Source organism: Erithacus rubecula (assembly GCF_903797595.1).
Source record: "Erithacus rubecula genome assembly, chromosome: 28".
NCBI classification, from domain to species: Eukaryota; Metazoa; Chordata; class Aves; order Passeriformes; family Muscicapidae; genus Erithacus; species Erithacus rubecula.
This window is the reverse complement of record NC_136680.1, coordinates 4,271,133-4,286,108: the sequence shown is the minus strand read 5'-3', so window position 1 is coordinate 4,286,108 and position 14,976 is coordinate 4,271,133. Positions and strand designations below refer to the sequence as shown.

Sequence of the window (14,976 nt, the reverse complement as noted above, 5' to 3'; positions counted from 1 at the left end):
CAGAAACTCGAGGCAGCAACAGGGATTGTGACTCGAGCAGGTTTTCTCTGTAAAAACACAGACTCTCTGCCTCATGTGAATCCACACAGATCCTCCAACACCCCCAGGTCTGTGAGTCCAACCTGGCAAAGCCTCTGCCTTCCAAACCCAGCACCTCGGCTCCTATCCCAAAGGCACAGCCTGTGGTGGAGGCTCCAGCTCTGCACCAGTAGTCAGGGAATGCCACAGCAGGGATTTCCCCATGGATGGGGGAGTTCCCTGGGGAATGGGGGAGGATTTCCCCATGGATGGAAGTTCCCTGGGGGAATGGGGGAGGATTTCCCCATGGATGGGAGTTCCCTGGGGAATGGGGGAGGATTTCCCCATGGATGGGAGTTCCCTGGGGAATGGGGGAGGATTTCCCCATGGATGGGAGTTCCCTGGGGAATGGGGGAGGATTTCCCCATGGATGGGGGTGTTCCCTGGGGAATGGGGGAGGATTTCCCCGTGGATGGGGGTGTTCCCTGGGAAATGGGGGGTCATCACACCAGCTCTGGCAGAGAGTGAGGGCCCATCTCTAGCACAGCACTGGGCTGGGGACAGAGCCGTCCCCCTCCAAGCACACAAACATTCCAGGCAGGAATGCAGCCCCAGCCGCCAGACAGCTCCCGTGCTCCTGCAGGAACCCCGCAGCCCGCTCCAATTAGCTTTCCTGCAGATCCCATTACGTGCAGCCACAAAGCCATTGTTGAGTTTATCCCCCCGGAGCAGCCGCGGGAGCAGGATCGCGTATTGCTGCGGGCTGCTCAGCTTTCCCGTAGAGCAGCGCACACCTGGACAGGCTCAGCGCCTCCCCCGGCGCAAGGGCACGGAAAGCCGAGCCCCGGTGTCGCCTGTCACTCGCCACATCGCAGCAGAGCCGTGCCCCGGTGTCGCCTGTCACTCGCCACAACGGGGCAAAGCCGGTCCCGGTGTCGCCTGTCACTCGCCACACCGCGGCAGAGCCGGTCCCGGTGTCGCCTGTCACTCGCCACAACGGGTCAAAGCCGAGCCCCGGTGTCGCCTGTCACTCGCCACACCGCGGCAGAGCCGGTCCCGGTGTCGCCGGTCACTCGCCACACCGCGGCAGAGCCCAGGGCCCATCCCCGCACACGGGAATTCCCTCCCCAGCCCCGCGATCCCAGCCCAGACCGGCCGCGCTGCAGGACACGGGAACGCGCTGCTGCCACTTACCGAGGAGGGGAGTCCAGGAGGCACCTTCCGAACCTTCTTGGGCTGTCCATCTGGGCAAGAGACGAGAGAATCTGAGTTTTCAAGGGGTTAAGGGGAGAGGAAACGAGCTGCAGCTAAAGTCTCTGGGGTTGGAAACTGCAGGCACAGACAGGGCTGAGATCCCAAATGTCCCGTGGCCAAGGAAGCATCAACAGTGAAAATGTCCAAATCCTGTCTGCACCCTTTGGGGGCAGGTTTAACATCCACACGGAGATCCCAGGACAGCAAGGGCTTGTTGGGAGACACCAAGCCCATAAATATAATAACATGTAATGTTATAACCCCTCAGTGGGTTTTTTTTTTGGAAATGCTTTTAACTTGAAGTGGGTTTGTGGAGAGAGGATGCAGAAAGGGAACACATGCAGGGCTGGGATGTATTTTCATTTGCTTCCTACACAGGGATAGACTTGAGAAAGCTTCACTGCTGCAGGAGGCAGGAATGTGCTTCCCAGGGACAGACCCCAGCCCATCCCTCCAGTTCCAGCTCTGGAAGGGGACACAGTGTCCTGGAGGAAGGGGACAGTTCAGGGAGGTGGTGGGGAAACATCCAGAAGCAGCTCAAGGGGAAGCACAGGCTAAAGAATAATAATTTAAAAAAATCTATTTTTCATAATTATTATTTTTATAATTATTTTCCCATAATTATGTTTTATTATTTTTCATCATTATTTTTTATGATTTTTCATAATTAAGGAAAACTCTGGCTGGGAGGTGCAGGGTGCTAACACAGCAACCTGCCAAGCCAGGGACTCTGCTGGGATGTACCTCCAGAGCAGAAATTCATCCCACAGAATGCTAGAGAATCATTTCGTAGGCTGAAATCAGAGTAGGTGCCTTTTTCTGAAAAGCACTGAAATATGCACCCATCATTGGGTCACTTCTGGTTTCATGTGTTGGGGAAAGCCCGAAATAGCAGCAGGAAAGTGGCTCTGGAGGGTGCAGGGGGAACTGTGACGAGAAACACGAGTTCTGGGGAACTGAAGCTTGTCTTCCCTCCGAAGTTAAACTCAGACTTGACCCCAGCCTTTGGTAAAGCTTATTTCCAGGTGGACCCAGACATGGACAAGCCCTGCTTGGGAACAGCAGAGCAGGCAGGGAGAGTTCCTGGAGCACATTCCCTGTGTCCCAGGCACAGCACCCAGACCTCCTGCTGCCTCCCTGCCCCTGCCAGCCCTGCCTGCTGCAGCTCCTGGAGGGCCACCAGCCACAGGCACAGCCTCCATGGCAGCCCAGGGCTTGCCAGCAGACAAGTGATGTGCAGTGTGGCTGGAGGTGTTTTTACAAGAGCCTCAAGCCATTTGCTGCTTTCAGCTAATCTGGCATTTTCCAGAAAGAGGGAAATTGTACCTGATTCTGAGCACCTCTTTTTTGAGGCTGGATCTCTCTCTGTATATATATATATATATGACATATTTCTATGCATTCCCTCCCCAGAAAAGAGCAAATTCATGCCAGGGGCACGTGTGGCAACATCAGTCCCTCATTCCCAACATCAGTCCCTCATTCCCAACATCAGTCCCTCGTTCCCAAAGGCAGATGTGGCGAGGGCACGTGCCCAGGTGGCACCTGGGGGACAGGCAGTCACTCACCTATGCTGCTCTCTGCACCTCTCCTGCGAGGATTGTTGGGGTAAGAAAAATACTGAGACCCCGCTTTGCCCCCGGTGGGGGAAAGTGTGCTGGGGCTGGCGATTCCCATCTCGCCGGGCAGGAAACCGGGCTGCAAACAAGCAGAGAGAAAAGCCCTGCCATGGAACTGCACTGCACAACCACTGGCTGGCAGAGAACAGAGCTGCTTTGAGCACCTCCACACCAATGCAGCTGAGGGGAAAAATAAACACCAGCCAAGGGGCCAGGAGGGAAAGCAAATGCGTAAATATGGGGGTGGAGGTGGGGGAATAGGTGTGCAGGAACAAAAGGGGCTTTCAGCTTGTGCTTTCCTGCTGGACCCCAGCAAGGAGCCTCTGCAAACCAGGGATGCAAACTGGCAGGTGCCATGGTGGGGGACATTGTGGTGCCACAGGCACCATCACAGTGCCATGCTCACCTTGATGTCCAGGAGGACATGATGGGCTCCATGCCACCAGCCACCCTGGAATGGCACTGCCACTGCTCAGGGTGGTTTTGTCCTGAGTTTATCAGGGAAAAGCCAAATCCCTCTTTCAAAAGGCAGGAAACTCCTCCCTGGTGTTTATCCCAGCTGACCTTGGGCAGGCTGGGAAGCAGGAGAGAGCTGGGGGAGCTGGAGCCCAGGGTGCTCCTCCTGGGCAGGAGCCTCTCCTGCAGCACTGCCCCTCTCAGCTCAGGAGGAAGCTCAGTGCATTTACATGGAGTGCACTGGGCTGGCAAAGGGCCCTCAAGTCCCAAAAGCTCAGCTTTGACCCATCTTCCGAGGGCAACACATGGAAATAAAGGAGGATTTCAGGCTTTTGAGAAAATGGAAAGAAAAACCTTTGCTTTCAAACTCCATCTCCTCCAGAAAGGGGTCAGGGAGGGAAAGAGGAGCTCGTGTGTTCACAGCTGGTGACATTCCTGCAATCTGTTCCAGTGCTCAGGTTTCCTCTGCTCTGTGCACAGCCAAGGAAAGCACCCGGAGGGATCCCGGGAGCTGCTGCCCTGCTCCTCCTGCAGGCAGGAACCCACTGGGGTTTTGAGGCCATTCCCAGAGAAAGGGGTTTTCTTCCTATTTCCTCTCCTTGGGGATGTCCCAGGAGATGGTTCAGGGTTAAACAAGGAGGAAAGGCCCTGCCAGCTGTGCCCCAGAGCAGGGCATTTTTGGGGAAGAACCTGATCCCCATCCAGGGCATCTCCAACAGACGATTTTTTATCTTTTCAAAAATAATAATAAAAAAAAAAAAGGTCAACCACTCCCCTCACTCCCCCAAGCTGGAGCCAGAAGCAACAACTGCTCTGGGGGCCACAGAGGCTCCACTGGCCTCCCCCCACCCCCACAAGGGGGTTTTGTCTCCTCTGCACATCAAGTGGGATTTGCCACCCGATCCCAAGCCCAGTGCCCGCCTCTCCCGAGGCCTCTCCCGGCCATTTGCCCCCCCATTTCTGTTACCTTATATTCCCCCTCCTCCACAAAAGCCCAGCAAAACCATCACATCCAAAAGCAACACTTGGCACCAGGCCCAGTTTTCTTTGAGCAGCTTCAGTGGTAAATGAAATCCACTCTGGCACAGCCAGCACAGCTGCTCCAGCAAAGGAAACATCCTCACTTCAGAGAGGAGGAAATTATGACAAATTTGTGTAAAATTAAAACATGTAATATGTGTGTGTGTACATGGATAAAATAAAAGCTGTCCAGCCAAAAGCTCCTCCCTTGGCTGCAGTGCTGGGACTCTTTCCCCTGGGCCACTCTGGGCACTGAGGGGGCACTTGGAGCCACACATCAAAGGGAGGTGTTCACTCCTTCCTGACAAACTATTTCTGGATGCTGGTGGCAGCAGGGGAGGTTATCTCAGGGCTTTCCAGGCTTGGATTGACACCTGTGGTATTCCCCACAGGAACCAAAGTTGTTCCCCCAGCAGAGCCCTGGGGTTCACATGGGGTGACCCAATGGGGCTGGGCTGTGTCTGCAAGAGGTGGCTCTGGTGTGCTGGGTCCCTTCCAGGATCATGGAGATCATGGAGTCCCAGAAGGATTTGGGTTGGGACCCTCAGAGGAACAATTCCTGCCCAATATCCCATCCAGCCCTGCCCTCTGCCACTGGCAGCCATTCCCTGTGTCCTGTCCCTCCATCCCTTGTCCCCAGTCCCTCTCCAGCTCTCCTGGAGCCCCTTTAGGCCCTGCCAGGGGCTCTGAGCTCTCCCTGGAGCCTTCTCTTCTCCAGGTGAGCACCCCCAGCTCTGCCAGCCTGTCCCCAGAGCAGAGGGGCTCCAGCCCTTGCAGCATCTCCCTGGTTCCTCTGCACTGGCTGCAGCAGCTCCACGTCCTCCTGCTGCTGCTCCCCAGGCTGGACAGAGAACTCCTGCTGCAGGTCCTGCATCAACAGCCCCACCATAAACCACAGCTCCACCCAACAGTCACACAAAAGATGCTGCAGCAGCACAGAAACAACACCAGAGATCCTCCCTCCCCAGAACTGGGACACAGGACACCAGCCAGGGAAGTGGGAGATGCTGCTGAAGAGGGAGAGGGGAAGGCCAGGGCAGGCAATGGAGGGGGAAGGAGCCTCCTGGAATGCTCCCCTGCCCCCAGCAAGGCAGCGTGGCTGGCTCAGGGCTGATCAACTACAAACCAGGAGTAACAACAACAAAACCAGTGAGGCTGAAGAAGATTGGCAAAGAATCGAGAGGATGCTATAACCAACATTTTCTAAGCTCTGACAACTCTTGTAAGCCAGCAGCACACACCAGTATGAACCACCAACACTCTACAGAGGTTTTGGAGCAGAGCAGAGGCTTTCCAGGATCTCATGCACAGAGATGAGATGCAAATCCAGGCTGGTTTTCATTACCAGACTCTCACTCTCGCGAGCCAGGAAATGAAGCAGAAAATCTCAGCTCATTTTATCATTACCTGGTTTAGTCCTGGCATCCCTGTGTCTCTTCCAAATGTGGAGTATGAGGCTCTTTCACTGCTCTTCCCTGCAGAAGGAGAAAAGACAAGGTTTGGGATAAGAGAGAAGTGGAGGGTTGCTTTATTTTCCCCCCTGGCATCTGGATCCTGCTAAGGGACAAATCCTGTTCCCATGAGGCAGCTGGCCCTGAAACCTCCCAGGAAGGGACAGCCTGAAAAGCTAAAGCAGGAGCTGCTTTAAGCTCACAGAGAGCAGGGCCATAAACACCAAAAGCCTGGAGCTGCAGAGCACAGGGAAGTGCTTGTGGCCATGGAAACTGGCAGGGTGAGCCCCGAGCCAAAACTCCCTGCAGACACCAGAGAGCTGCCAGCTGGACTTGGCAGGGCCAGGCTGGAGCAGCCCAAGGGCCAGGAGCAGTGACCAGAGCCTGGTGTGCTTCCAGAGAGCAGGAAATGCAGTCCCAGCACATGAGAGCTCAGCTCCTGCTCCACACAGGGCTCTGGGCACCTTTTGACCCTCTCCTGGGGGAGGCTCAACTTCCCAAAACCTGCAGTTCTCACAGCCAGAGCATTGCTGCCAGCAGGGACTGTGTGCCCCTGGGAGCTTCACAGAATCCCAGACTGGTTTGGGCTGGAAAGGACCTCAAAGCCCCTCAGTGCCACCCCTGCCATGGCAGGGACACCCCCCACTGTCCCAGGCTGCTCCAGCCCCAATGTCCAGCCTGGCCTGGGACACTGCCAGGGATCCAGGGGCAGCCACAGCTGCTCTGGGCACCCTGTGCCAGGGCTCCCCACCCTCCCAGGGAGCAATTCCTGCCCAATATCCCATCCAGCCCTGCCCTCTGGCAGTGGGAAACCATTGCCCCTTGTCCTGGCACTCAGCATCAATGAGGGCTTCTCTCACAACCATCTCACCCTGTACACATGCAGCTGAAAAGAACGTTTTGAAGGGCCAAAAAATTAAAAAGGAGCCCAGACCCCTGGTAGGATGTTCTCTCAATGAAACATCATGGCCTCTATGAACCTGTCCTGCCTCATGGTCACTGCCCTGGGCACAGCACGGCCCCAGCCAGGGGTGCCAGGACAGCAAAGGACACGAAGAAGGGAGGAAGGAACTGTGCTGTGCCTGGAGCAGCTGGAGGCACAACAGTGTCCCTTGGGATCCCCTCCACCCCTAAGGCAAAACCAGACACTCTTCTAGTGGGGAACAGGCACTTCAGCAGCCCCCAGCCCCAAACCCTTCCCCAAAAGGGGATCACAGATCACATCCTGCAGCCAGTCTGGCTTAGGCAGCAAAATTGGGAGGGGCAGGATTTTGCCAATCTGCTTAGCCTAAAGCCAGCCCTGAGGCCACTAAGATGCAGGTTAATGCACTGGGGCGACGCTGAGCCTGGCAGGACTCTCCCCACCCCACTAAGAGGTTTTTGGGGAGCAGATGAAGAGGGGAGGGGAAGCAAAATGCCTCAAATCAGTCCCTGAAGTACAGGGCCCAGAGACCAGAGAATGCCAGAGTGGTTTGTGTTGGAAGGGATTTGGAAGGTCATCTCATTGCAGCCCCTGTCACGGACACCTCCCACTGTCCCAGGCTGCTCCAAGCTCTATCCAACCCAGCCTTGGACACTGCCAGGGATCCAGGGGCAGCCACAGTACCAGGGAAAAGACAGGAGGCTGCTCATTTTGCAACATTACCATGGAGAACTTGGTTCTTGAACTCAACCCAAAAATTTTAGAGCGGATTCCTCCACTACAATCTCAAAGCCCCAGACCCCCATTCCTGATGGAAGGTCCTGGGGTGCAGCCTCCCCCTCCCTCTGTCCAGTGATAGCAGGAGGCTCTGGGTGCTGCTGCCATTTCCTTTCAGAGGCTTAAACATTAAGTAAACAAAGGTCAAAATGTCAGAGGATGGATCTCCTAAATGACCTAATTTCTAAAAGGGCTTAAGAGCTCGATCCGCCACAGCACCAGCCACAGGCACAAAGGACTCAGCAGGTTGTGGCATCAGGCAGGTCCTGATTACTCCCAAAGCAGAGGAAAAGCAGGGTAATGCCAGGGGGGGTTGGCTGGACAGCAGCAGCCAGGTCTCCCATCTGATAACACAGTGCTGCTTCCATGTGTGACTGCAGTGGGGAATCATGGAATGGTTTGGGTTGGAAGGGACCCTAAAGCCCATCGAGTCCCACCCCCTGCCATGGCAGGGACACCTTCCACTGTCCCAGACAGCTCCAATCCCCATCCAGCAGCCTCTGCCATCACCAGAGAACTTGGGCTGAACCATGGAGCTGCTGGATGTGTGTGAGAAGGTGAAGGGACACTGGGCAATCCCCAGCCATGTGCAGTTTAACAAGGGCAAGTGTCAGACCCTGCCCTGGGGTGGGGCAGCCCTGGATGCAGGGACAGGCTGGCAATGAGAGGCTGGAGAGCAGCGCCCTGGGAAGGGACCTGGGGGTCCTGGTGGGTGCCAGGCTGGATCTGAGTCACCACTGGCACCCCAAAGGGCCACCGTGTCCTGGGGCACCAGGCCAGGGAGGGATTGTCCCACCTGCTCTGCACTGGGGCAGCCCCACCTCCAGTGCTGGGGCACCTTGGGCACCACAAGGTCACAAGGAGCCAAAGCTGTTGGAGAGTGTCCAAAGGAGGGACAGGGAGCTGGGGAAGGGCTGAGGAGCAGCTGAGGGCACTGGGCTGGTTCAGCTGGAGCAGAGGAGACTGAGGGGAGACTCCTCGGGGGCTGCAGCTCCTGCCCAGGGGAGGCAGAGGGGCAGGGGCTGAGCTCTGCTCTGGGACAGGAACAGGAGCCCAGCAAGGGCTGGAGCTGTGTCAGGCCTTGGCATGGAGCTCAGGGAAAGGTTCTTCCCCCCCGAGGGTGCTGGCACTGCCCAGGCTCCCCAGGGAATGGTCCCAAGGCTGCCAGAGCTGCAGGAGCGTTTGGACACTCTCAGGGATGCTCAGGGGGGGTTGTTGGGGGTCTGGGCAGGGCCAGGGGCTGCACTGAAGATCCCTGAGGGTCCCTCCAGCTCAGGATATTCCAGGATTCTATGAACCCAGCTCTGCACTGCTCCAAACCCAAACCCACAGCCTTCTCTGGACGTCTCTCACTCCTCACTCAGCACCTGCTGCACCCTTGGGTCTGTGGGTGCTCCATGGGATGGGGGTCATTGGGAAAGACAGGGCAGCCCAGGCCAGCCCCTGCTACTGAACCCTCCATCACCACATAACAAGGGAAAAAAGCAGTAATAAACTCAGTAGAAGAAATATTACATTTAAGTGTCTATGAAAACAAGGCAGAAGAAAGAATGGCAAACTCTTCTGGATTGGAATGCACCTAAGCCTGCTGAAATTCAAAAGCTGCACAAGCTGAGCAAGGAAAGGCTGAACTTGCCAGCAGAAGGAGCTGTTTCTGTGGGCAGGGAGATGGCACAGGTGGCAAACCCAGACCCACCCAGACCCCACCTCGGCAGCCACAGCCCAGGGCACCAAACAGGAAAGGTGGCAAAACCCCAGGAAGGAGACAAGGACCAGGATGGAGACAAGTCCCAGTAACTTGGGAAAAACCCACCAGGAAGCTCCATCTTGCTCCCAACAGAATTACTGAAATCCTGCACGTGGGATCTTGTGGGAGGAGAAGAGAGTGGGAGCAAATCCCTTGAAGAGGAAAGGGTTTCCTTGGGAAGGGATGTGAAGCACAAAGGAGGCACCTTGAGCCAGTGCACCCTGAGACTGGATAAGCATTCAGCATTTCCAGATCTTTCTGGCACCCCCCTCCTTCCTTTTCCCCTTCCAGCTCATTCTCCTGCCCCTCATCTACCTGTGCTGCCTCAGGAGCCATTTCCCAGCCTCTCTCCTCTCCCAGCATGTTCCCTCTTGCAGGATCTGGCTGTGTGGGGCTCTGGGCAGCCTCCCCCAGCCCTGCCTTCAGCCAGGGCTTTTCCAGAGGAACCCCCCATGCTGTTTGTGCCACTCCTCCCAAAGGCACATCTGCTCCTGAGCTTGGAGATGAAGTGGAAAAATAAAAACTGCTCTCCTCAGAGGTTCCCACTCGCTCTGGCAGTGTCAGGGATTGGTTTTGGCACCCTGGATCATGGCAGCATCTCACCTCCACCAGAGCTAACTGCTTTTACATAAATCATGGGTTTGCCATTTTTCACACAGACCACAAAATCATGGAACAGCCTGAGCTGGAAGGGATCCACAAGGATCACCAAAGTCCAACTCCTGGCCCTACACTTGACAGCCAAAGAAAAAATATTTAAATGCTGCCTACAAGTTTTTCCAGCACTGGCAGAACCAGTGCCCCACATCACCCCAGCCCCAGCACAGCCACCACCCACCACACACCTCCCCCAGCCCCACACTGCTAATGCCATTAGAATTCCAGCCTGGGGGAAAAGGGGAGGAAAAACACAGCCAGGGATTAAAAAGGGGGAGGAAAAAAAGAAGTTAAAAAACCAGGAGCAGCAACAACACCCTGATTAAACCCATTGTCCAGGAAGACCCCAATCTACAGGCACTGACAATACCCACCCGATTAGAACACTGCTCTGAAAGGCAGCTAATTACTAGAAATAATTACTAGAAAGAAATCTGTTATGGCTTATCAGTTTCCTCAGTGTTTAACCACCCCACTCCCTGCCTGTCCCTGCTGAAGATGAATGGTAAATTGTGAAACTGGGGACTTCAAACAGACAAAAAACCCATCTCACCCTCCTCATCCTCTGAGAGCAGCTGGTTTGTCACTGTGCTGTGTCCTGGAACCACCCCAGGACAGCCAGAGATGCTCCTGCCACCTCTCCCACCCCAGGCTGGGAAGCTCAGAACTGCCCAGGAGGTTCCCTGTCCTCCAGGGAACCAAAGGCTCAAAGTTGGAAAACTTGGAGGAGTGAACAATGGGGGGCTCAGACACTGGTTCTGCTCACCTGGTTCAAAGCCCCCACCCAGCAGCCTGGGATGCTCCTCATTCAGAGCACTGATGGTGTTTCCATTCTGGGATTTAGAATCACAGAACCCTGGAATATCCTGAGCTGGAGGGGACCCTCAGGGATCTTCAGTGCAGCCCCTGGCCCTGCCCAGACCCCCAACAACCCCCCCTGAGCATCCCTGAGAGTGTCCAAACGCTCCTGCAGCTCTGGCAGCCTTGGGACCATTCCCTGGGGAGCCTGGGCAGTGCCAGCACCCTCGGGGGGAAGAACCTTTCCCTGAGCTCCATGCCAAGGCCTGACACAGCTCCAGCCCTTGCTGGGCTCCTGTTCCTGTCCCAGAGCAGAGCTCAGCCCCTGCCCCTCTGCCTCCCCTGGGCAGGAGCTGCAGCCCCCGAGGAGTCTCCCCTCAGTCTCCTCTGCTCCAGCTGAACCAGCCCAGTGCCCTCAGCTGCTCCTCAGCCCTTCCCCAGCTCCCTGTCCCTAATTTAAATGATTTCTAATTAATTTTCTTACTCTTTTGACAAATTTTTGTTATTCAATCCAGTGTAACACAGCCCAGAGCTCCCTGCCCATCCATCCCTCCCACAAACAGCTCTGATTTTCCTCATCACCTGTGGAGCTGAAGCTGTGACTGAAGATTCCCCTCACATGTGCCTTAATGAGAGCAGGAGGGGCATAACCACAGCCCTGTGGGAGCCCTGGACGGGGGGAGCATCTCCCACAGTGCTGTGCCAGGGCAGCTCCTCTCGGGTGCCTCCCAAAGTCAAGCTCCCATCACGTCCCATGTTCATCCAAAGAACATCCATGAGCTCAAACTCAACAGCTGAACAAAAATCAAATGCTTTTCCTTTCAAACTGCTTTTGGATCAGGTGTGCACCCTTGTGACCCACCAGGTCAGTACTCTGACACTGAGCTGGACTGGGGTGAGGAGCAGGGACCATTCCTCTGGCTGCCACCCACTGCTGCTCCTGCTCTGGGACCACTGCAGGGAACACCAGGGATTCAATCAGAGCTTTGTACTCCCCCAGCTCCACCCCAGGGGCTGAGCAGCCCCTTCCTCAGCACCCTGGGAGGGGACTGAGGCTGGGGAGGGGGACCCTGGGCAGGGGAGGAGGGCTTGTGACCCCAGTTCCCAGCACAGAGACACTCTGGGCACAAATCTGCATGGACACATTGCACTGCTCCCTCCCCAAGAGCCCCTCCACCCTGCAGCTTCCCACCCCTGGCCCTGCTCCCTGCCAGATCAGTCTGAGTGCTGACATGCAGGAGGGGGAGCACTGGCTGCACCAGGGCCCCAAAATGCCACCAGCCTGCAGGGACAGGGATGTGATCACTGCCCCAAAGCTCAGGCAGGCAGGAGCTCCTTAGCCCACCAAACACTGTCAGAGCACAGCCTCTTTTTCCACATGGAAAATTGAGGCAAAAAAAAAATTTCTCCAACGAGTGCTACCTGCTGTAGTGTCCTTTTCTGTGGAAAGGTGCTCCTTGTCCCTGAAGCCCATCCTCAGAGGAAGGGAGGCTGCAGCCTGGCCCTGGGGCATGCATGGACTTCAGGGACACAAAATCCAAAGGATGGGGGTCCCAGGAGGAGCCATCACCACCCTGCCTGCTCAGTGCCCCAGTATTGACTCTGGGGGCACTTTCAGCTCAGCCTCCCTCTCTACTGGCCTGACCCAGCACTGCCAGCACAGAGCATCCAGGCTGCTCCCAAAATGGTTCTTCCCACAGTTCCTGATCCTCTCTGAAGAAATAGAGGTCGAGTGGGAAAGAGATAAAAATTCTGATCTTGAAGAAGGGCTTAGATGTTTCACACAGTTTTCATCCATAATCTACCACAACATGTTCATCCCCATCTGCTCCCTCCACCTCCTCAGATTTTAAAATTCCCTGGCTCCACTCAACACCCCATTAACATGAACTTCCCCCCTGAGGGGCACCTTGCTGGAAACCAGGGCACACAAGGCATACATTTCCAAAACTCCCCTTTCCCTCCCACTTTTCCTCTGCTTTTACACAAGCATTATTTCATTTTCCTGCCTTTTTTCTTCCTTATCCCTTTGCATTTTGCCACCCTAAAAGTTTTCAGAAGCAGCTTGGAAAAGAGGAAAAGAAAATCCCACTCCTGCTCTTCCCCATGTCCTTCCTTCCCAGAACATAAAGAGGTAGGTTTAGATTGGATATTGGGCAGGAATTGTTCCCTGGGAGGGTGGGGAGCCCTGGCACAGGGTGCCCAGAGCAGCTGTGGCTGCCCCTGGATCCCTGGCAGTGTCCCAGGCCAGGCTGGACATTGGGGCTGGAGCAGCCTGGGACAGTAGGGGGTGTTCCTGCCATGGCAGGGGTGGCACTGGGTGTGCTTTGAGGTCCTTTCCCACCCAAAGCCCTCCATGATTCTTTGATTCTACAATGAAAACTGATTTATGTATTTTGGAACCTGCTCCCAGAATCAATGCTTTTTACTTTAACCACGTTCACTTTTAGAAACAAAAGGGACTTGGAAATATGAGGAACTCTTTCCCCCTGCCTGTTTCCTGTTTCAGTGGTGCTGCTCCTGATGCCCCTGTGCCAGAGAGTGGCCACAGGGCCAGAGCTGCCCTGGAGTCACCTCACGTGCAGGAGTGGCTGGGCTGCAGGGAGAGCCGTGCTGGCTGCCAAGGGCTGGAGCCCTGGCTTTGAGAGGGAGCCAAAGGTGTCCTCCCCCACACATCAAAGGGAAAAGCTCAGTGCTCCTCCCCAGGCAGCTCCTTCTCAGCTGGAAGCTCCCAAAGCTGCCTTGGCCCCAGGTGTGGGATGGGCTGGGTCTCCCCACGCACGCCCCCCAGAGCTGCAGCAAGGCTCCCTGTCCTGCCCAGGAGCTTCTCTGTGCCCCACTCACACTGTCCTGGGCCACAGGGAGAAGGAAGATCCTCCTTGCAGAGGGACAGCTGCTCAGAAAGGCTCCCCTCCTGCACAGGATCCCCAGGACACCCAAAACTCATCCCCAGCAGCACAAGGGGGGGGCAGAGCTCACAGTGAGCCCCAGCCCTGACCCAGGCCAGGAAGGGCCAATGTGTGGCTGCTCCTGCCCCACAGCCACCCTGCTCTGCTCTTGCCCTTGGCCACCACATCCACAGGGGGATTTTGTGTTGGGGGATTTGGTGTTTCAAACACAATTCCCTATTCTCACCCCTCCCTCCCACCCACGAGCAAGCCCTGCCCCAGCCCTGCTCCTTCCACATGTGCTGGAGCATTTTAACCACCCCTGCCTGGCAAAGATGGGAGGGACTAACCCCAATTCCTGACCTAATGCCATTAGAGGTCTCTAAGCCCTCCAGGAGGGATATTTTCTGCTCTTAATCTCTCCTCCCACCCCCAGGCTGGGGGAGGTGACTGGGTGGATGGTCACACACACCAGTCACTCAGGATCACTGTTCCCAGCACTCACCATCCCTGGGAGCTCCCCACACTGCCTGCCTGGAGCTGGGGATGCAGGGCCCAGACAAGGCTGCTAGAGCCTGGCAGGATATGGGAGGAGGCCCCCCAAACCCCACTGCAGCAAAGGGAGCAGCCCCAGCCCTCTGGGAATTGACACCAGCCCCTTGCAAGTCTCAGCACCCAGTGACCATGGAGGGATCACCTGGTGCCACCTCCCCACTCAAGCAGGGTCCCCCCAAGTCCTTAATAAACCCTTCACAATGAGTATCTCTCCCACCTCTCATTCCCAGCTTCCAGGAGCACACTGAGCCCATTCTGGTGGGCATTGACCCCTGCTACTGCCTCAGGGTGCTCCCATAAAGCAGGGAAAAATACCACACACATGAAACAGCTGGCACAGCTGGAACCCTCTGGGTACCAGCTCCTGGAGCACAGCTTGGACAACACCTGGAGCAGGTGCTGCCCCAACACTCCCCCAGCAGGGGCAGGCACTCACCCACGAGTCCAGCTGCCAGGAATGGAGCCGAGGAGATGCTGTTGTGGGATGGCAGCTCCCGGTGCTCACTGTAGTGGGGCCCTTCACCATAGCTCTGCTGGGACAACAGGGGACAGTCACACCTGGCTGTGGGGGTGCTGAGCACAGCCCTGCCCAGCCTCCCCAGGAAAGGGCAAAGCCAAAGGCTCCTTGTGAAAAGGGCATGGGAAGGATTTTATCCTCGTGCCAAGGGCGTGCAGAGGGCGTTGGGAGGGGACATGGCAAGAGGGGACATGGAACCCATGCTGGCAGCTCTTGGGCAGTTGGCACCCACCAGGTAAGAGCCAGACACCCCCTGAACCAAGGGAGTGGAGGAGTAAGAAAAAGGCTGGATAAATG

General features: G+C 56.1%; 1 protein-coding gene across 16 annotated transcripts in view; it reads right to left on the bottom strand.

Annotated features, from left to right (window-relative positions):
• The window catches only part of TCF3 (transcription factor 3), a 77,723-nt gene that overhangs the window by 17,446 nt on the left and 45,301 nt on the right, over positions 1-14,976 (bottom strand). For 10 of the 16 annotated variants that reach the window (XM_079328552.1, XM_079328548.1, XM_079328558.1 and 7 more), the window contains 4 exons: positions 14,599-14,695; positions 5,775-5,842; positions 2,841-2,970; positions 1,213-1,262 (listed from right to left, as the gene is read on the bottom strand). In XM_079328552.1, coding sequence (XP_079184678.1) covers positions 1,213-1,262; positions 2,841-2,970; positions 5,775-5,842; positions 14,599-14,695 — 345 coding nt within the window. The remainder of the gene's footprint in view (positions 1-1,212; positions 1,263-2,840; positions 2,971-5,774; positions 5,843-14,598; positions 14,696-14,976) is intronic. The other 6 variants (XM_079328556.1, XM_079328560.1, XM_079328562.1 and 3 more) reach the window with 2 other exon arrangements.